The sequence below is a fragment of the Salvelinus namaycush genome, chromosome 24 (genome assembly GCF_016432855.1).
Source record: "Salvelinus namaycush isolate Seneca chromosome 24, SaNama_1.0, whole genome shotgun sequence".
NCBI classification, from domain to species: domain Eukaryota; kingdom Metazoa; phylum Chordata; class Actinopteri; order Salmoniformes; family Salmonidae; genus Salvelinus; species Salvelinus namaycush.
In genome coordinates, this window is record NC_052330.1 from 31,525,580 (window position 1) to 31,549,148 (window position 23,569).

The 23,569-nt window shown below is 45.5% G+C and overlaps 1 protein-coding gene across 1 annotated transcript; it reads left to right on the forward strand.

The window, feature by feature from the left end:
* The first annotated feature begins 461 nt into the window (after positions 1 to 461).
* On the forward strand, positions 462 to 22,620 carry LOC120019392 (MAGUK p55 subfamily member 5-A-like). The gene is made up of 15 exons (XM_038962681.1): positions 462 to 809; positions 891 to 915; positions 2,616 to 2,645; positions 6,478 to 6,689; positions 10,177 to 10,254; positions 14,330 to 14,458; positions 15,026 to 15,187; positions 15,956 to 16,033; positions 16,211 to 16,394; positions 16,478 to 16,546; positions 16,761 to 16,832; positions 18,983 to 19,150; positions 19,565 to 19,767; positions 20,154 to 20,264; positions 22,444 to 22,620. The coding sequence occupies exons 1-15, from the start codon at positions 462 to 464 to the stop codon at positions 22,618 to 22,620; spliced, it is 2,046 nt and encodes a 681-aa protein (XP_038818609.1).
* The last annotated feature ends 949 nt before the right edge of the window (positions 22,621 to 23,569 follow it).

The window sequence follows — 23,569 nt, forward strand, 5'->3', positions numbered from 1 at the left end:
GGTCCGGAGGGCTGTGGTGTCATTCTTTGCCGTCAAAATCGTCAGAAACAGTAGACGATGCAGTACACAGTATTTACTATGACAGCTGCGGCTCGTGACCGCGTACTGTATCGTGGGACCCCTGGAGTACATAACCAATATATTGTGGCTGTAATAATGAATAGTGTAAATTTGATAAGGAGGTAAACGGTAGAAGTCTCATCATATTTCATAGGCCTAGCTAGCTAGCTATCACAAGACTTCACATTATGGCTCACAAGACTAGAACAGTGGTAATGTAGCTGCTCCATCCTAACCCTGCTTATGCATTTCAGAACCTGCTCACCACCTGAAGACAACTGTCCCAGTTGAAGTGCTATGGCCCCTGCTGAAGTGAAGAGTCCTAGCCTCAGGCCTTCATAGTGGACATTGCCCTATCAACACACACAGGTGTAGGCCAGGGTCAGGCTCCCGGAGCAGGGATGATCACTTCTCACCAGAACGGAGGACCCGGATATGTAACAGAGGACCCAATGGGGCCTGTAAATGGCACGGAGGGTCCTGGGAGTGGAGCCAAGCTGCAGCAGAGAGAGAGGGCTGTGGATTTCCCCCCTGGGGACAGGGTGGTGGGGACTGTTAGCAGCATGGTGCAGGGTTCCCGCTGCAGCGCCCAGATGGAGAGGATGCAGCAGTACCAGGAAGAGCTGAGGAGGAAGCGGGAGGAGGACGCCAACAAAGGGAAGCATGAAATCGATCTCAACGCCTCGCTCAGGCTCAAGAAGTTGGCCCAGAACCCAGCCAAGACGGGTATCGACAACCCCACGTTCGAAGTGCCTGAGGCAGGCAAGGAGACCAAGGATGGGAGCCCCCTGCCTGGTGGGGACACGGCTGCGGGTGAGTAGAATCATGAGTTAATGAAGGGAGGGGGAGGCGAGGGTGAGAGGGGATGGGGTAAAGAGGGGGAGGGGTACCTCTGTGAGAAGAACAATAGAGGTGTTGGGAACTATCATAACGATTCTGTGAAACAAAGGAGTCAGAACAGTGTGCAAGGAAAGGGCTGAGCCAGGGTCATTGATGGAGTGAGGATGGGAGATTAAAAGTGAATGTCAATGGAAAGGCTCCCTCCATTTAGTCACATGGAAGTCACTCACTCCCCTCACCTCTGGTAAAGAGGATGGATCCATTTGGAGTGAAACACTTCTGTTTGGAAGTCAATTTTTCAGAGGTATTCTCATTCTGGCATTGCACATGTAGGCCTGAAATATATCTGTTTATATATCTGTTTCATTGGAGGGTGATTGTAAATCATATGAAGGTGGTATAAGATGGCGCCGATAGATATGGCGGCTCTGATTCTAGCTCCTAAGCAACTTTGCAGTATTTTTTTTTGTTTTGTTATTTCTTACATTATTAGCCCAGAATTGTTTGTGTTATTACATACAGCCGGAAATAACTTTTGGATATCAGAGCGGTGGTAACTCACCAGCATTACGACCAGCAATACAACTGTCCTGAATTGTATCCTTTGATCGTACCCCCCAGGAAACCACATATCCTGAGACCGCATTTATTGTAGTTGGGGATTTTAACAAAGCAAATTTGAGGAAAACGCTACCGAAGTTCTACCAACACATTGACTGTAGTACTCGCGCTGGTAAAACATTGGACCACTGCTACTCAACTTTTCAAAATACCTACTAGGCCCTCCCCCGCCCTCCCTTCGGCAAATCTGATCACGACTTCATTATGCAACTGCCTTCCTATAAGCAGAAACTCAAACAGGAAGTACAAGTGCTAAGGTTGACTAATCGGAATCCATGCTTCAAGATTGTTTGATCACGCGGACTGGGATATTTTCCAGGTAGCCTCTGAGAATAACATTGACGAATACACTGATAGGATGACTGAGTTCATCCGGAAATGTATAGGAGATGTTGTACCCAATATGACTATTAAAACCTACCCTAACCAGAAACTGTGGATTGATGGCAGCATTCGTACAAAACTGAAATCGCAAACCACTGCATTTAAGCATGGCAAGGTGACTGGGAATATGGCAGAATACAAACAGTGTAGTTATTCCCTCCGTAAGGCAATGAAACAGGTAAAACATCAGTATAGAGACCAAGTGGAGTCGCACTTCAACGGCTCAGACACGAGATGTATGTGGCAGGGTCTACAGACAATCACAGACTACAAAGGGAAAACCAGCCACGTCACAGACACCGACATCTTACTTCCGGACAAGCTAAACACCTTCTTCACCCGCTTTGAGGATAACACAATGCCACCGATGCGGCCCACTACCAAGTATTGTGGGCTCTCATTTTCCGTGGCTGACATGAGTAAGACATTTAAGCATGTTAACCCTCGCAAGGCAGCATCCCATGCCGCGTCCTCAGAGCATGCACAGAGCAGCTGGCTGAAGTGTTTACGAACATATTCAATCTCGCCCTATCCCTGTCTGCTGTCCCCACTTGCTTGAAGATGTCCACCATTGTTCCTGTACCCAAGAAAGCAAAGGTACAGTGGTTCCTCCTTTAAAAATGGTGAGTTTATGCCACGGGACTTAGAGATCATTTGTGGTTTAGTACGGTACCCTGCGTCACCACTTCATTGCTCCAGACCAGTGCAAGGGGGAGTTAGAGCACTGATTATGCTTTTGGGTCCTACTGTGTCTCTGACTGACAATGAATGGGCGACATAAACCTAAATAGAAACTGATAATTGTTCACAACTTCAGTATTACTTACTAAAACTGTTGTTACACTAAGGTTTTTATTATTTTCTTTTGTTAGGATTCTTTTTTGTTGCTACAGATGCTGGTTCAATACCGTGCTGTCCTCAACTGGGAAACCCATGAGATGATTGTAGGTTTTTGGTTTCTCTTCCTCTAAAAACAGAAATAAATGATTCTAAATAACAAACTGGCTTTATTTACAAATTAGTAACAATGTCTCACCCCATGTTCAAGAATGGCCTTTTTCCTTGCTCATTTTACATTACATTTTACAACGAAATCATCCCCAAAATATATTTTTTTTGTACAAAGCGATTCTTCTTCTTCATTATTATTAATTCAGAATTATATGAAAGCCTGATGGATATTCTCACAGATGTATTATTAACCCTGTTATTAGCAGGACAATATATTTTGGTCATATTGTTCATGGCTCCTGAGTGGCGCACAATGGGATTGCCTTGCAGTTCTCCAGCTGTATCCACTGAAAGCGCGTGAGGTTCAAGGCACGAGGGCAGTGGGCACGGGATGGGCCGCAAAGCCGTGCACAGAAGACCGACCTAGCCCATGGGGAAGGCGTGTAATGATGGTGACCGGTGTGCGCCATAACTGGCAGCCTGGTGACCTAGAGGCCGGAGAGGGAGCTGAGTAGTAGTGTCAAATTTTTTAACAAGGCAAGTCAATTCGGAACAAATTCTTATTTGCAAGACAGCCTACTCCTTCCTCCCCTTCGGGGAATTGAACCCCGGTCTCCCGCGTACCCGCACGACACAGGGATTCTTTAGCTAAATAGCCCAGTTCTGTACTCCTGACCATCACGTTGTACAGCGCCATATTTTCCTTCCCATCGTAACGGAAACCCAGAGGGTTTTTCATTTTTCTTGGAATAGAAACACCATAATTAAGCAAGTACCGGTCAAAAGTTTGGACACACCTACTCATCCCAGGGTTTTTCTTTGTTTTTACTATTTTCTACATTGTAGAATAATAGTGAAGACATCACAACTATGAAATAACACATATGGAATCAGTTAAGAACACATTCTTATTTACAAGGACAGCCTACTCCTTCCTCCTCGTCTGGGTTTTGAACCCCGGTCTCCTGCGTGCCCGCATTCTCTAGTACAGCTATTATTGAAGGCTATCAAATGCTTCTCAAAGATGCCCCCTGGTGGTCAAACTAGAACTAACTAGCATTAATGGTACCAGTGCTTCACACTTAAATAACGTGCCATAGAATTCTGTGGCACCATGCAAGCTGCGCCGCAGTACGCTGCAACTTTTAAAGGAGGAACCACTGTAACTGAAGTAAATGACTATCATTTACTATGACTACTGTAGCACTCATTTCTGTCATCATGAAGTGCTTTGAGAAGCTAGTTAAGGATCATATCACCTCTACCTTACCTGACACCCTAGACCCACTTCAATTTGCTTTCCGTCCCAATAGATCCACAGACGATGCAATCGCCATCGCACTGCACACTGCCCTATCCCATCTGGACAAGAGGAATACCTATGTAAGAATGCTGTTCATTGACTACAGCTCAGCATTCAACACCATAGTACCCTCCAAGCTCATCATTAAGCTCGGGGCCCTGGGTCTGAACCCCAACCTGTGCAACTGGGTAGGAAACAACACCTTCAATTTGCTGATCCTCAACACAGGGGCGCCACAAGAGTGCGTGCTCAGTCCACTCCTGTACTCACTGTTCACCCATTACTGCATGGCCACGCATGCACGCCTCCAACTCAATCAAGTTTGCAGACAACACAACAGTAGTAGGCCAGATTACCAACAATGACGAGACAGCCTACAGGGAGGAGGTGAGGGCCCTGGGAGAGTGGTGCCAGGAAAGTACCCTCTCACTCAACATGAACAAAACAAAGGAGCTGATCGTGGACTTCAGGAAACAGTGGATGGAGCTCGCCCCTATCCACATCAATGTGACCGCAGTGGAGAAGTGGTAAGGTTTCAAGTTCCTCGGTGTACACATCACTGACGATCTGAAATGGTCCACCCACACAGACAGTGTGGTGAACAAGGCGCAACAGTGCCTCTTCAACCTCAGGAGGCGTAAGAAATTTGGCTTCACCCCTAAAACCCTCACAAACTCTTACAGATGCACAATTGAGAGCATCCTGTCGGGCTGTATCACCGCCTGGTACAGCAACTGCTCCGCCCACAACCATAAGGCTCTCCAGAAGGTAGTGAGGTCTGCACAACGCATCCCCGGGGGCAAACTACCTGCCCTCCAGGACACCTACACCACCCGATGTCACAGGAAGGCCTAAAAGATCATCAAGGACATCAACCACCCGAGCCACGGTCTGTTCTCCCCTCTATCATCCAGAAGGCGAGGTCAATACAGGTGCATCAAAGCTGGGACCGAGAGACTGAAAACAGCTTCTATCTTAAGGCCATCAGACTGTTAAATAGCCATCACTAGCTGGCTTCCACACTGTCATGTAACCCTGCACCTTATATACATACTGGCCACTTTAATAATGGAACACTAGTCACGTTAATAATGTTTACATAATGCTTTACTCATCTCATATGTAAATACTGTATTCTATTCTACTGTATTTTAGTCAATTCCACTCTGACATTCCTCAATCTAATATTTATATATTTTTCAATTCCATTCTTTTATATTTGTGTGTATTGTTGTGAATTGTTTTTAGATACTACTGCACTGTTGGAGCTAGGAACACAAGCATTTCACTACACCCGCAATAACATTTGCTAAATATGTGTATGTGACCAATAAAATGTCATTTGATTGGATTTTTGATTTGAAGTGAATTTAATATATTTTGTGAGGTGAAACAAAATTGTTCCTCAGAGAATTTGTTTTCATGTCAGTTGGCTAGCCCTTAGAGGAGACAGTAGGTTGTGGCTGTTGCTGCTGACCGGTGTTAGTAGGGGGGGACATGCGCACGCACACACACACACACACACACACACACACACACACCCTGCTTCTTCTTATCTCAGGTAAACGCCCCTTTATGAGACCACTGTCTAGATAACATTAATCAAGTAAGCTTTTGTAATCGGTGGTTTAAATGAAATCCATGTGTTAATCCATGTACCTCGTCACTTAAACAGAACACCTGCTGGTTTCTCTGTGCTCCTCAGAGTTGCTATATGTAGGTGGTACCTTCAGGCCAAACTTGATGCAGATGCCAAATCCTGTCTGGGGTGCAGAATCCCACTGGTGCGCAACCCAAACAGGTTTTGGCACCTGAATTGACTTTGGCATGACAATATCCCATTAGTAACATGGCTTTAAAATTCCCACGCTGTCTCTGTGTGAGCAAGTGCTTGCTAGCGCCAGAGAGGTTTGAAACCGAGAGACATGTGATTTTACTTTCTGAAAATTCCTTGTGAACAAATGTACCACTTTGGTCTGAATGTTAAAGGTCACAGGCATTACAGGAAGGAACAGCATGTTGAACCTCTCTCTCTGGCCCTAGTAAACAACTCCTCACACAGAGATGAATGATACTGGAACCTAATCAACCTCTTTTTCTAATTGTTTTATATTGTTTATTGACTTCTTTGTATTGCGCCTTTACCACGTATTGGTGTTATTTTTGAGATTTAAATTTGGACTTCTTTTGATATTTTACTGCACTGTTGAGATGTAGTTCGCAAGTAAGCATTTCATTGCACCGTTTACACCCCGCTGTATCCTGTGAATATGACGAATACATTTTGATTTGGTCTCTCCCTCCTTTTCACTACCCAGAGCTGGAAGATCTGCTGGAGGCCCTACGACGGGTGCAGAGCTGCCTAGTGGACACCCAATCGCAGGCCGACGTGGCTCTGGTGCTGGGCATGCTGCACAAGGAGGACTTCCAGAGCGCCTTCACCACCCACAGTGCCGTGACCCAGCAGATGCAGCCCCGCGGCAGCCCGCCCTTGCCCCTCACCGCCCAGGCCCAGGGCCTCTGCCTGGAGGTAGAGTGAAATACTCCAGCACGCTAGACATCTTGATTTGATCTAGACATTAAATGGATCTTCTTTCACCGATGTATTGGTCAGAAGGTAGGGGGAGAAAAAATGAGGTAAAGTATTAGGAGGGAGGTGGAGGAGGGTTTGGAGAAGAGGATTTGTGGGATGAGAGAAGAATATGTGGGTTAAGGAGATATTTTGGGCAATGAAGAACAGCTGGGTAGGGAAGTTGAGAGAGAGAGAGACGGGAAGAAGGAGAATGAGGATGAGAGGATGGTGACAGAAACTACAAAGAAATGAGGGTAAAGGAAGCCATGTACAAAACGGTTGATTAGAGATGCAGTCTCATATTGAGACGTGGAAATGATCCTTGGTGTGTTGGAACTAGATTCCTCCTCTCACGTGTTGTTTCCTGCTTCCATGGCATCACCATTAAAGGGATAGTATATGCAAGCTGTCCCTGTAGACTTCCAGTCATTGTGCTAACGCTAGCAATTGCTCTAGAAACTACCTTAAACTTCCTTTAAACTGCACACAGGGACATAACAATGGTCTCTGAGAAGTGCTTGACTTGGGCAGAAGCTCAACGGAGCTGAGTACCGGCAGGTCAAATGTTCTACTGCTTCAGCTCCTGTTCCTCTTGTAGAATATTAGCTCAAAACTATTGTGATGCTCCTGCACCTAAATGTAAACTAAATGAGTACCGGCACCTATTTCAGTCCAAGTCAAGCACTTTCTCTGAGTAAGTAGAAAAAAGGACTTCATCGCCAAAATGTTGCACTCTCCGGTTAAACACCTCACAGCATACCATAGCTGGGGGTAATGTTACTCACTGTACCAGGAGTGACAGAGTAACACAAACTCATCACTGTGTCCATGTCCACATCTGTCTGACCACTTTTCTACCTGACTCCTTCAGTGACAAAATACAAAAAAAATACCATAGGTCTCTGCCACAGCACAACCAGCTGTGATTGACCTGTTGCTCCTGTGGGTCTATACATTGTCTATTCCATACATATCCATCATTCATTGGTCTGTACAGCCACATAGTATGTCTGATAGCCTGTTATGCTGTAGGTCTAGCTAACCTCCCACCACGTACAGGTCATCAGGTCCTGAGGATTACATATGACATGATGGAATGTATTACATGCTTGTCCAGGTAGAACAAACAGTGTGACTTCTATCAGACCATGGGTTCAAATAGTATTAGCTTTTCTTCCAAATGATTTAGCTGCACTTGACTGAGCTTGCCTGGCGCATTGGAACCAAAGTGTAAACCTCGTCCATTTGGCACTCTGCAGCAGGCTCAATAAAATACTCAGGCATTTTAATGAAAATAAATAGTATTTGGCCCCAGGTCTGATTTCTATAGGAAAGCTGGCTGTAAAACAGTAAATATATGATAACTGACAGAGGCTGCTTTAAAGGGTTCATTTGGACTGAACACATCAGTACCATTGCTCTTGTGATGTGAAGATGACATTAAGGACAAAGCGTGTAGGCTTCGGAGGAGGACCTCGGTCAGTGAGATACTGATCTTTCTCACACACACACACACACACACACACACACACACACACACACACACACACACACACACACACACACACACACACACACACACACACACACCATCTCTGTTCATACAGTAAATACATGCAGACACTCACTCAGAGCAGCAGGCACAGCGCCAGGAGATACTTAGCAAGGTGGTAATAGTTTGAGCCAGTGGACAGTGTGTCTAAACTAAGTGGCTGGTGGCGTGGGCCTTCCTGATTGGCCCTCGGGGCCAGGTAATCTCCCAGCAGCCCTGGGGCCTGGAAGGAAGTGGCCGAGGATCTGATCTGCCACAGCCAGAAAAAGAAACTCCAGCAGCTTACAGGGTACAGTGGCATGGGCTGGAGGGAGGTGGAGAGGAGAGGAGGCAGCGGGGGAGGGGGGAAAGGGGGAGGAGAAAGTGCGTCACCTCATTACAGAGAGCTTTGATTAGTGTAAAGGATGAGCTAAGCTAGAGCCAGGGAGTGGGAGAGAGGAGGGCTAGAGAGAGGGGGAGGAGGACTAGAGAGAGGGATAGAGGGGGAGGAGGGCTAGAGAGAGGGATAGAGGGGGAGGAGGGATAGAGGGGAGGGAGGGAGGGGGATATAGGGAGGGGGGATAGAGGTATAGAGGGAGTGAGACGGATGGATGAGGGGAAGGAGGGTGGAGAATGCAGGGGTGGTGGGAAAGAGAGGATTGGGGATTCTCTTCTTGAAATGGGCTGTTTTTTATATTTTTCTATGATGATGACGAAGGAATTGTGGATCTGTCTGGATTGTGATAGTTCTGAGGACCATGAAGCTGTTAAAAGACAGACTGTAGAAACACTAACGTCATGACAGTAGAACCAACTCCTCATGCTTCTATTTGACCTCACATGTTAATTCAGGGTCTTTAATTTCCAAGGCAACAGCCAGAGAGAAGAAGAAGAGTGTTCCAAATGGCAGTCTATTCCCTACATGCACTTCTTTTGACCAGAGGGTGCCATTTGGGCGGAGACTAAGTCCCGTTACAGTAGAGTGACTTCCCTGTCTGGAATGGGAAACCCCACTGTGACTTATTAGAGAGCAGCCAACTTGTGTGTGTGAAGGAATCCAGTTGGTCATCTTAACAGCAGAATGGTAGTTTGACATGACCTTCACGTAAGAACAAAATATTTACTGTTATGGCATTCGTATTTGGACAAAATACCTCTGATAGCACATGAGAGCTCAGTCATAAAGCTGACACTGTCTGCACAATGACTTTCACGTTTTTTTTACGGGATACGCATGGTATACATCGTCCAATGAAATGCTTTCTTGTAGGTTCCTTCTCGACAATGCAACAACAATAAGAAATGATATAAGATAAGAATATGAACATAAAGTAAATGGCTCAGTAGAATAGAATAAACATTTTAGCATCAGTATAATACAGGAAGGGATCATATATAGTCCAATATTTACACGTGTACTGGGGAAGACAATGACAAGCATAGCAGATGTACCATCAGTGGTTTTATCAATGGCGTACTGAGAAGTTGATTCTGAGGAATGACTAAAGCCTTGGTTAGCTTGTTGACATGTGTCGACTCATGACTGGTGGTCAGGAAGTTGTATAATTGAACTGTCATGTTGAATCACGCATAGAGCCTCAAGAGGGAGTTTTCAAGATGGCTGGTGATGTTATTAAGTCATGAACACTTTGAACTGCATACTATTCCAGATAACCAATGATGCTGACTTAGTGCTACTTATACAGTTCACCTTAATCTGACCCCTTTCGCTCGCTCGCTCTCTCTCGCTCTCTCTCGCTCCTCTCTCTCTCTTTCTTACAATCTCTTCACCTCCTCTCTCTTTCTTACAATCTCTTCACCTCCTCTCTTGAACTCTCCCTCTCTTCCTCTCATTCCCTCCCCTCTCTCTCTCCCCCCATCTCCTTTCCCCTCTCTCTCCCTCTCTCTGTCCAGGTGCAATCCATCCTCCAGTCCAGTCAACATAAAGAGGGTGTAGAGCTCAGTAACCTACTCACCACTCCCCACCTCCAGGTAAGAGACCTGGGACACACCAGAACTCAACCCTTAACCTTGTCAGTGTTCCTGAGCTGGCTATGGTACTATGGACCAAATCCCGATTTGGAATTTGTCAATGTTACTGAGATATATGTGAATATGCTCCATATACTGTACCATAGGCTCCATATACTGTACCATAGGCCCCATATACTGTATCATAGGCTCCATATACCAAAGGCTCCATATACCATAGGCTCCATATACTGTACCATAGGTTTCATATACTGTATCATAGGCTCCATATACCATTTGCTCCATATACTGTACCATAGGTTCCATATACTGTATCATAGGCTCCATATACCATTTGCTCCATATACTGTACCATAGGCTCCATATACTGTACCATAGGCTCCATATACTGTACCATAGGCTCCATATACTGTACCATAGGCTCCATATACTGTACCATAGGTTCCATATACTGTACCATAGGCTCCATATACCATTTGCTCCATATACCATAGGCTCCATATACTGTACCATAGGTTCCATATACTGTACCATAGGCTCCATATACTGTACCATAGGCTCCATATACCATAGGTTCCATATACAGTACTGCGCAAATGTTTTAGCCAGGTGTGAAAAAATGCTGTAAAGTCAGAACGCTTTCTAAAATAGACATGTTAATAGATTATATTTATCAATTAACTAAATGCAAAGTGAGTGAACAGAGAAATATCTACATCAAATCACTATTTCGTGTGACCCCCCATTGCCTTCAAAACAGCATCACTTCTTCTAGGTACACTTGCACACAGTTTGAAGGAACTCGGCAGGTAGGTTGGCCCAAACATCTTGGAGAACTAACCACAGTTCTTCTGTGGATGTAGCCAGCCTCAGGTGCTTCTCTCTCTTCATGTAATCCCAGACAGACTCGATGATGTTGAGATCAGGGCTCTGTGGGGGCCATACCATCACATCCAGGACTCCTTGTTCTTCTTTGACATTCTTAATGGCTTTTGCTGTATGTTTGGTGTCGTTGTCATGCTGCAGAATACATTTGGGGCCAATCAGATGCCTCCCTGATGGTATTGCATGATGGATAAGTATCTGCCTGTACTTCTCAGCATTGAGGAGACCATTAATTCTGACTAAATCCCCAACTCCATTTGCAGAAATGCAGCCCCAAACTTGCAAGGAACCTCCACCATGCTTCACTATTGCCTGCAGACACTCATTCGTGTACCTTTCTCCAGCCCTTCGGTGAACAAACTGCATTCTGCTACAGGCAAATATTTGACTCATCAGTTCAGAGCCCCGCTGCCATTTTTCTGCACCCAGTTCCTGTGTTTTCGTGCATAGTTGAGTCGCTTGGCCTTGTTTCCACGTTGGAGGTGTGGCCTTTTGGCCGCAAGTCTTCCATGAAGGCCACTTCTGATCAGACTTCTCCAGACAGTAGATGGGTGTACCAGGGCCCACTGTTTTCTGACAAATCTGAGCTGATGGCACTGCTGGACATCTTCCGTTTGCGAAGGGAAGTAAACATGATGTGTCTTTCATCTGCTACAGTAAGTTTCCTTGGCCAACCATTGCGTCTACGGTCCTCAACGTTGCCCGTTTCTTTGTGCTTCTTCAAAAGAGCTTGGACAGCACATCTGGAAACCCCTGTCAGCCTTGACATTTCTGCCTGGGAGAGACCTTGCTGATGCAGTATAACTACCTTGTGTCTTGCTGCTGTGCTCAGTCTTGCCATGGTGTATGACTTTAACAGTAAACTGTCTTCAGCAACCTCACCTGGTTAGCCGAGTTTGGCTGTTCCTCACCCAGTTTTATTCCTCCTACACAGCTGTTTCTGTTTCAATTAATGATTGTGTTTCAACCTACATATTGAATTGATGATCATTAGCACCTGTTTGGTATAATTGTTTAATCATACACCTGACTATATACCTACAAAATCCCTGACTTGTGCAAGTGTACCTACAAGAATTGATGCTGTTTTGAAGGATAAGGGTGGTCACACCAAATATGGATTTGATGTAGATTTTTATTTTTCTTGCATTTTGTTAAGTGATAAATATAATCTATTAACATGTGTATTTTTTGAAAGCATTCTTACTTTACAGCATTTTTTCATATCTGCCTAAAACCTTTGCACAGTACTGTATGTTCATGTGAAACCCTGAACCATCGTCACGTGACTGTTATCCAATCCTGACATCAGCCTCCCAGAGGAGCTCAGGGAAGTCACTGATCAGTGGGTTTCATATGGCTCTTTATGTGGCTTTACCTTTGCTCTGTGACTGAACTAAAGGGCATGGGAAACAGCCCTAACTCTATGGTTGCCCTGTCATAGTCTTTAATAACCTCTTGTATAGGTGATATAACAGGGCATCGTGGGTTTTGGAGTTTGGATGGTTAACATGATGACAGTGTATCCAGCTTGAGCATGTCATCGATTTGCGGAGTAGCCCAAGAGTTGCCTTTTGAAACTTGCACTGCCTTGCTGGTCAGTGTCCAGCCCAACACGCATACAGACAGGTCACTCAGTATGGATGGCTTACGGCTGGCCTTTACATGAATGACCCCAGGTCTGGTGTTGACACCGCTCTCTAAGTAGCCACTCATAGTGCACTGTCATGCCGTTGAGGAAAGAGATGAGACATGTCGTAGGCGGTGAGGAGGAGGGATGGGGAGATGGATGTGTGAGGACGAGGAAAGAGATGAGACATGTCGTAGGCGGTGAGGAGGAGGGATGGGGAGATGGATGTGTGAGGACGAGGAAAGAGATGAGACATGTCGTAGGCGGTGAGGAGGAGGGATGGGGAGATGGATGTGTGAGGACGAGGAAAGAAATAACATGCTACAGCTGGGCAACTGAGAGGCTCAACACCTACTGTGTACCACAGGTGGCTGGTGGCACCTTCATTGGGAGGAAAGGCTCATAGTAATGGCTGAAACGAAATTAATGAAATGGTATCAAACACATGGTTTCCACTCACTTCATTCCAGACATAGTGAGCCATCCTCCCCTCACCAGCCTCCTGTGCTGTATACCCTAGAAGGTGCAATCAGTAGAATATAGAGAGGATCCGGGCTCTGGTCTTGCATGCTAGTCTCTCTAGACAGACGCGTTTCCTCCCACAATGTACCAATGAGCTGTTGCCCTAGGTCTGGGAATTCCGAGACTAGTTGCGTACCGACACGTGACCACGTGACTGTGTGACCTGCCAAACTCCACTGTTGCCCCATTGACTCCACTGGGCATCATGTCCAATTAAACACAGGCATTTGCCGCACAGAAGCAACGGCAACCACACGACATCCAACCGGGAGTGGGTTATCCCTCCCTCCGGTTACTCTGCAGAACGTGACCCTTCCCACAATCTGACCCCGGTTAACGACCCTCACCCTATCTACACACACACATACACACACAGGTAAACAGATCAACAAACCCCCATGTAAAATGGTAGTGAATAGGTAACCTGCTAGGAACACACTGCCTCCCTCTCTCTCCCTCTTCTCCATTTCCCTTCCTGCTCATCCTTCTCGAGATCGAGCTGTTTTTATGATTGATGGAGGCGAATCCTGCCTCCTAAATGCAGGGCAGATTAAGAGGGATTGTGTGTACGCTGGAAGCTTAGCCAGCCCTCAGTCAGCCCTCCTCTCTGCCTTCTCAGGTCTCTCTTCTGCGGGATAAACACTCATTTGGTTCAACGGTTATTAATTGCGGCATAGGGAGAGCCCGTCACCTTAAATGAAGTGAGAGGGAAATCTTTTTCTTGTTGGCTTAGAGGTGGAGTCTGCTGTCGGCTGGTGTTGAGGGAGGGAGGAAGAGAGAGACAGGGTGGGCTTTGGGTAAAACGTGCATGTTTAAGCATAAGGGATGGAAGCCGAGTTTCAGTTTCCCCCCAGTTATTGACAATAACTGGTGAATATGAAAGTGTGTTGTGTGTTGTGTGTTGTGTTGTGTGCACTGTGGATCAAAAAGCTCCAATTCATCCAAGTCACTTCTACAACAATCAAATGGAATAAACACCCAGTTTCCACGGCACACACACTCCTTGTCCCCCATGTACCTGTGTGTTGTCTCTCCCAGGCTCTGATACAGGCCCATGACAGGGTGGCAGAGCAGGAGTTGGAGCCGGACCCAGAAGAGAGTGTGATTCAGTACATGGGAGAGACCGTCAAACTGGTGCGGCTGGAGAAGGCCGGTGACATGCCTCTGGTAAGCCACACACACACACACACACACACACACACACACACACACACACACACACACACACACACACACACACACACACACACACACACTCATCTAATTAAAACAATCAAGAATATCTGTGCAAATGGACCAATAAAGCAAATATTGTACTGTATTGTACTGTATTGTATTGTAATGTAATGTTGGGGCGGCAGGTAGCCTAGTGGTTAGAGCGTTGGGCCAGTAACCGGAAGGTTGCTGGATTGAATCCCCGAGCTGACAAGGTAAAAATCTGTCGATCTGCCCCTGAACAAGGCAGTTAACCCACTGTTGTCTTAGGTCTCTCTTTATGTAGGCCGTCATTGTAAATACGAATTTGTTCTTAACTGACTTGTCTAGTTAAATAAAGATTCAACTTAAAAAATATATATAATAATAATAATGTACTGTATTTGTATAGTAATGTAAATTCCCTGATGTAGACTTGTCTTGCTAGTTGGTTTGTGTTTATGTCAAGTACATCTAGGTGGTTTGTACTGATAAGTCTATATGACCGGTAGTGTATTTGCCTGTGTGTCTTGTCCCCAGGGAGCCACAGTTCGTAACGAGATGGACAGCGTGGTGGTGAGTCGCGTGGTGAAGGGCGGGACAGCCGAGCGGAGCGGACTACTGGCCGAGGGAGATGAGATCCTGCAGATCAACGGCGTGCCCGTCCGTGGGAAAAACGTCAATGAGGTCCATGACCTTCTGGTGAGGAATTGGTTAACTGAGAATCGCTCACACTGGATATCACACACACACACATCCCTGGGTCGCTCCTCTTTTCAGTTCGTTGCAGCTAGCGACTGGAACGAGCTGCAAAAAACACTCAAACTGGACAGACATGTCCAGTTTGAGTCCAGTACCATCTCTTCATTCAAAGACTCAATCATGGACACTCTTACTGACAGTTGTGGCTGCTTCGTGTGATGTATTGTTGTCTCTACCTTCTTGCCCGTTGTGCTGTTGTCTGTGCCCAGTAATGTTTTGTACCATGTTTTGTGCTGCTACCATGTTGTGCTGCTGCCATGTTGTGTTGCTACCATATTGTGTTGTTGTCTTAGGTCTCTCTTTATGTAGTGTTGTGGTGTCCCTCTTGTCGAGATGCGTGTTTTGTTGTATTTTTTTATTTTTAATCCTCTGTCCCCGCAGGAGGCTGTTTGCTTTTTGGAAGGCCGTCATTGCAAATAAGAATTTGTTCTTAACTGAGTTACCTAGTTAAATAAATCAAATCAAAAAACATGCACAGACCCACACATAATGTGCCCATTGACTGGTGTCAGTATGTCACGTTGATGCCATCAAATCTAATTCACGTAACATTTTATGTAGCCTCGGCTCGACCCCATCTTTCCTCATTCTTGAAACCACAAAACATTACAGTACATGACACTACATTGTGTAATACTTAGTTAATTTGAATGAAGCTGATTCCATGTACTGTGGATTGTACTCAGTGTCATTGGTCTCTCTCCTCAGACGGAGATGCATGGCACTTTGACCTTCCTTCTCATCCCCAGCTCTCAGAAGAAAACTCCCCCACACAGAGAGACGGTGGTAAGGCTCCTTCAGGGTGTGTGAGTGGTGTGTGTGTGTGTGTGTGTGTGTGTGTGTGTGTGTGTGTGTGTGTGTGTGCGTGCGTGCATGCACAACATGTGTGTTCAATTATTACATCATAATCAGTTACTAAACTCTTCTGAGAGATGATGATGCTTATGTCACCCATGTGTTCAGATGCACGTGAGGGCGTATTTTAACTACGACCCGTCTGATGACCCGTACGTGCCGTGCAGGGAGCTGGGCCTTTCCTTCCGGAAGGGAGACATCCTCCACATTATCAGCCAGGACGACCCCAACTGGTGGCAGGCCTACCGGGAGGGAGATGAGGACAACCAGCCCCTAGCCGGGCTAGTACCAGGTACCCAACCCTAACCCCAACCCTAACAACCTCTACCCCATAATTTTTTCCCCCAAGTAAATGTTTCTGTTGCCCTCTCCCAGGGAAGAGCTTCCAGCAGCAGAGAGAAGCTATGAAGAAAACCATTGTGGACAGGAATCCTGACAGCCCAGGTAAGGGGATTATTATATATACTGCCTGCTCAGTTACACACTCCAGGCACTATCACAGGTGTCTAAACACAGGCATGCACACACACACACACACACACACACACACACACACACACACACACACACACACACACACACACACACACACACACACACACAATCATTATGATCTGATATGCTCAGTTGATAATTTTCCACTTCTCATTTTCTCCAGGGAAGCTTTGGTGTTCAAAGAAGAACAAAAAGCAGAGGAAGAAAACCATGTACAACCCCAGCAGCAACGTCGGTAAGGCTGGTTCTTTCTCCCACATCTTTTTGGTCCAATCCCAAATTGACTGCTAGCACCCTATGCACTTGTGGATATTTGATTGGTGTGAGGAATATGGTGAAAGTTCCACTTAGCCTATCAGAGGTGGAGCTACTACCATATTGCTCACACCTGTCAAGTCCTCTCAGATATCCACAACATAGTGGGGCATAGGTCATAGACACCCCATAGGTATAGGGGTCGATTTGGGACTTGGCCTCTCTCAATGTCCCTATGTACATTATAATAGATTTTCACACAATTGTAAAGTGCCTTCGGAAGGTATTCAGACCCATTGACTTTTTACACATTTAGTTACGTTACAGCCTTATTCTAAAATGGACAAAATCCTCAGCAATCTACACAAAGTACCCCATAATGACAAAGCGAAAATATGTTTTTTTAAATTAAAAACGGAAATATCTTATTTACATAAGTATTCAGACCTTTTGCTATGAGACTCGAAATTGAGCTCAATTGATTGGACATGATTTGGAAAGGCACACACCTGTCTATATAAAGGTCCCACAGTTGACAGTGCATGTCAGAGCAAAAACCAAGCCATGAGGTCGAAGGAATTGTCCGTAGAGCTCCGAGACATGATTGTGTCGAGGCACAGATCTGGGGAAGGGTACCAAAAAACTGTCTTCAGCATTGAAGTTCCACAAGAACACAGTGGCTTCCATCATTCTTAAATGGAAGAAGTTTGGAACCACCAAGACTCTTCCTAGAGCTGGCCGCCCGGACAAAACTGAGCAATCAGGGGAGAAGGGCCTTGGTCAGGGAGGTGACCAAGAACACGATGGTCACTGTCAGAGCTCCAGAGTTCCTCTGTGAAGATGGGAGAACCTTCCAGAAGGACAACCATCTCTGCAGCACTCCAGCAATCAGGCCTTTATGGTAAAGTGGCCAGAGGGAAGCCACTCCTCAGTAAAAGGCACATGACAACCCACTTGGAGTTTGCCAAAAGGCACCTACAGGATTATCTGGTCTTATGAAACCAAGATTGAACTCTTTGGCCGGAATGCCAAGCGTCACATCTGGAGGAAACCTGGCACCATCCCTACGGTGAGGCATGTTGGTGGCGGCATCATGCTGTGGGGATGTTTTTCAGTGGCTGGGACTGGGAGACTAGTCAGGATTGAGGCAAAGATGAATGGAGCAAAGTACAGAGAGATTCTTGATGAAAACCTGCTCCAGAGCACTCAGGACCTCAGACTGGGGCGAAGGTTCACCTTCCAACAGCAAAAGAATCCTAAGCACACAGCCAAGACAATGCAGGAGTGGCTTCGGGACAATTCTCTGAATGTCCTTGAGTGGACTTGAACCCGATCGAACATCTCTGGAGAGACCTGGAAACAGCTGTGCAGTGACGCTCCCCATCCAATCTGACAGAGGATCTGCAGAGAAGAATGGGAGAAACTCACTAAATATAGATGTACCAAGCTTGTAGAGTCATACCCAATAAGACTCGAGGCTGTAATCGCTGCCAAAGGTGCTTCGACATATTTTTTGTAAATTAGCAACAATTTTCTTTTAAACAGTTTATTCTTTGTCATTATGGGTTATTGTGTGTAGATTGATAAGATTTTAAAAAATATATATATATGTTTATCCATTTTAGAATAAGGCTGTAACCTGAACAAATGTGGTCTGACTACTTTCCGAAGGCACTGTAAAATCGGTGCGAACTCGGTCAGGACATTACATTCAGAGGTGCTAAGTTCTCTCGGCCAGCAAATGTTATTGGTGTGTCTTAGAGTTAAAAGTATGAGAGTGGAACGTCCTCTCCTAGCAGGAAGTCTTAATACCTCAGTCTTGTTGGCACACAGGAGGCTGGACTCTGGGGCACATTCAGAAATAAATGGATTGGGTAGAACAGAAATGCCTCTGACATGTACCTAGTAATCATGCCTGCTCTATTCATTACATTTGTATCTGCCGTGTTCCCCCTCAGCTGAATGTTGTGGAATATTCTGATAGGTATATCTGTTCTACATAACATATTTCTATCTGATATGTATATTTCTGATTTTCTATCTGATATGTATAGTAACATTTCTGTAACATTTCATACTGCAACACCTTCAGTAAACCCCAACCTCTCTACTTACCTCTGTTGCGCCCAGACTCCTCCTCCGATGACATCCTGACCTATGATGAGATGGCGCTCTACCACCAGCCGGCCAGTCGCAAGCGACCTATTGCCCTGATTGGTCCGCCCAACAGCGGGCAGGACGAGCTGCGGCGGAGGCTGCTGTCAATCCAGCCGGACAGATTCGCCAGCGCCGTGCCACGTAAGTAGACCAATCAGAGCAGGGGATTGGGGGGCGGGGCAAGACTTGTGATGGGAACAAGATCCACTTGTTCTTGTGGAAGGTTCAGTTCGTGGCCTGTTAGGTTTTTATATCTTATTTAAGTGTTGTGATTATTAAACAAACTTTAATTATTAAACAGACTTTAAATACAGTTTGATGGGGTTTGATAGCTTGAAGCATTGGCAAATTACTACAGCAATTCAATCAGGTAAGGTCGACGTTACCAATACATACAGCTTAGCTTCTACCAAATTCTCATTTATTTTTATGTGTTAACTGTTTATTACAATAGACCAGACAAAAACTTAATTATACATGTATTATACATTTAATATACATTTAATACTACATTTAATATACCAAGTTCTAATTTCAACAATCGTTATCACTCAGATACAACGAGAAGCCCACGGATACATGAGAAGAATGGGAGGGAGTACCACTTTGTGAACCGTCTGGCGTTTGAGACGGACGACGCAGCAGGGAAGTTCATCGAGTCTGGGGAGTATGACAGGAACTTGTACGGCACCAGCAGTGATTCGGTTCGACAGGTCATCAACTCAGGCAGGATCTGTCTGCTGTGCCTGCACACTAAGGTAGGAAACTAAATCTTCATAAGCCCTACATAGCACTTCATAAGCACTACATAGATGCTTCATAAATCATGTGTAAGTAAGTCATTCTACATAAAGGGTGATATGTCCTTACACCTGGTGCTTAGCCCTTGTGCCACATTTTATGTGCATACCATTTTAAGCATCTCTACAGGCCTTATGAATGGTTAATCAAGGCTTTTTAACTCTTAAAAGTTATGTTTAGTTAAAGGGGGACTGTTAGCCGCTAGTTGAGAATATGTTGTGGAGGAAATTTCATATCATGTTTTGAAAGCATACTATCTATGCTGCTATTCCTCTATTCTCTATCTCCCTTTTTTCTAATTTTCTCCGCTCCTGCTGCTGTTTTCTTTCGTTTTCTCCGTCAGTCACTGCGGGTGCTGTGGTCCTCCAACCTCAAGCCCTATGTGATCTTCATCGCTCCTCCCTCTCAGGAGCGGTTGCGCACCCTGCTGGCCAAGGATGGCAAAAACCCAAAGGTACTTATCTCACAAAAAGCCCTTTATCAGCAAGTACCATAGATTCATGTAATACATTCACTGTGGATATTAATGTATCACACTTATCATGTTGATTATTATACATGTGAGAAGCTACAATGAACTATTTATCATCTGCTGGTACAGTAATAGTTCTGCCTTGAGCTACATCTAGCCAGGATATCTCTAAACCCTGTCCTTCCTGTTTCCCTACATCTAGCCAGGATATCTCTAAACCCTGTCCTTCCTGTTTCCCTACATCTAGCCAGGATATCTCTAAACCCTGTCCTTCCTGTTTCCCTACATCTAGCCAGGATATCTCTAACCCCTGTCCTTCTTTCCTGTTTCCCTACATCTAGCCAGGATATCTCTAAACCCTGTCCTTCTTTCCTGTTTCCCTACATCTAGCCAGGATATCTCTAAACCCTGTCCTTCCTTCATGTTTCCCTACATCTAGCCAGGATATCTCTAAACCCTGTCCTTCCTTCCTGTTTCCCTACATCTAGCCAGGATATCTCTAAACCCTGTCCTTCCTTCCTGTTTCCCTACATCTAGCCAGGATATCTCTAAACCCTGTCCTTCCTTCCTGTTTCCCTACATCTAGCCAGGATATCTCTAAACCCTGTCCTTCCTTCCTGTTTCCAAACATCTAGCCAGGATATCTCTAAACCCTGTCCTTCCTTCCTGTTTCCCTACATCTAGCCAGGATATCTCTAAACCCTGTCCTTCCTTCCTGTTTCCCTACATCTAGCCAGGATATGTCTAAACCCTGTCCTTCCCTCCTGTTTCCCAACACCTAGCCAGGATATCTCTAAACCCTGTCCTTCCTGTTTCCCTACATCTAGCCAGGATATCTCTAAACCCTGTCCTTCCTTCCTGTTTCCCTACATCTAGCCAGGATATCTCTAAACCCTGTCCTTCCTTCCTGTTTCCCTACACCTAGCCAGGATATCTCTAAACCCTGTCCTTCCTGTTTCCCTACATCTAGCCAGGATATCTCTAAACCCTGTCCTTCCTTCCTGTTTCCCTACATCTAGCCAGGATATCTCTAAACCCTGTCCTTCCCTCCTGTTTCCTTGCATCTTGCCAGGATATGTCTAACCCACCGTTTCCCAAACTCTGTCCTGGGGACCCCAAATGGGTGCACTTTTTGTTTTTTGCCCTACCACGATACAGCTGATTCAAATAATCAAAGCTGTATAGTTCTAGGGCAAAAACCAAAACATGCACCCCTTAGAGTCCCCAGGACTGAGTTTGGGAAACCCTGCTCTAACCCCTGTCCTTCCTTCCTGTTTCCCAACATCTAGCCAGGATATCTCTAAACCCTGTTCTTCCTTCCTGTTTCCCTACATCTAGCCAGGATATCTCTAAACCCTGTCCTTCCTTCGTGTTTCCCAACACCTAGCCAGGATATCTCTAAACCCTGTTCTTCCTTCCTGTTTCCGAACATCTAGCCAGGATATCTCTAAACCCTGTCCTTCCTTCCTGTTTCCCTACATCTAGCCAGGATATCTCTAAACCCTGTCCTTCCTTCCTGTTTCCCAACACCTAGCCAGGATATCTCTAAACCCTGTTCTTCCTGTTCCCCAACATCTAGCCAGGATATCTCTAAACCCTGTCCTTCCTTCCTGTTTCCCAACATCTAGCCAGGATATCTCTAAACCCTGTCCTTCCTTCCTGTTTCCCTACATCTAGCCAGGATATCTCTAAACCCTGTCCTTCCTTCCTGTTTCCCAACACCTAGCCAGGATATCTCTAAACCCTGTCCTTCCTTCCTGTTTCCCAACATCTAGCCAGGATATCTCTAAACCCTGTCCTTCCTTCCTGTTTCCCTACATCTAGCCAGGATATCTCTAAACCCTGTCCTTCCTTCCTGTTTCCGAACATCTAGCCAGGATATCTCTAAACCCTGTCCTTCCTTCCTGTTTCCCAACACCTAGCCAGGATATCTCTAAACCCTGTCCTTCCTTCCTGTTCCCCAACACCTAGCCAGGATATCTCTAAACCCTGTCCTTCCTTCCTGTTTCCCTACATCTAGCCAGGATATCTCTAAACCCTGTCCTTCCTGTTTCCCTACATCTAGCCAGGATATCTCTAAACCCTGTCCTTCCTGTTTCCCTACATCTAACCAGCATATCTTTAACCCCTGTTCTTCCCTCCTGGGTTTCCCTGCATCTAGCCAGAGGAACTGAAGGAGCTGATGGAGAAGGCCTGGGAGATGGAGCAGGCCTACGGCCACCTGTTTGACACCGCCATCGTTAACAGCGAGCCAGAAACAGCCTTCCACGAGCTGCTACGGCTCATTGACAAGTTGGACACAGAGCCCCAATGGGTACCCTCCTCCTGGTTGTGCTAGGGGTCAGGGGTGAGGGTTCACCCTAGAGGTCAACCCCAGGGAGCCTCATGAATGAGAGTGTGGCCTGGGTCGTGTTCATTAGGCACCAAACGGAAGAAAACAGATTGAAACAGGAAGGGACTACATGGACTTGTCCAATAAGAACCACTTGTTTTCAGGAGAAAAATAAATACATTTCACTACGGTGTACCCTAATGAACATGACCCACAGCTCTGGAAGAATGACCCTAAAAGGAAGAATGGACAATGATCGCTGAGGCCAACGTGGACCCTCGTTGACACAAAATAGAGGGCCCATGCCTTCTCTGACCGAAAGGGTGACTTGTCCTTTAACTAGCCTTCTTATGGTAGGTGGACTTTACAGGGATGGATACTGTCTTATATGTGTGTTCTGTCTGTGTTTTTGTCTTTGAATGTTCTTTTGGGTTTGTGTCAATGTCGTCAACATTCCAGTAGCCTATGCAAAGACATTTATCCAAAACTGTAGAAAACATATTTTCATTTCAATCTCAATAGTTATTTATGATTGTAAAATATGTATTTTTTAGAAGAGATGGTAAACAAATGTGGTTTACCATTACCTCAGTCCCCAATGTAAGGTATACAACAAGAGAATGCAATGCACAGGAACAATATATCTCAATGGAGGACCAATTTGCTACTATGTAACTTTCTCCCAGAAGTGAGAACCAAAGAGAAGCCGTTTGTATTGTAAATATGGTAAGGTAGTTGCTGTGTATAAACGATAGTACTATGTTGTGTTTCTGCGCTTGTACCTCAAACAGACATCATCAGTAAAGATCACCTTAGTAGCTATTGTCTAGTCAGTGTATCGAGGGGCTTGATTCAATCATTATCGCTGGAGATCTGCGCTATAGCGTGCTTGAAGTTAAGGTCATTTCCGATTGAGCCGACATATGCAACGTTTACTGGGAGTCCAGTCTCCGCA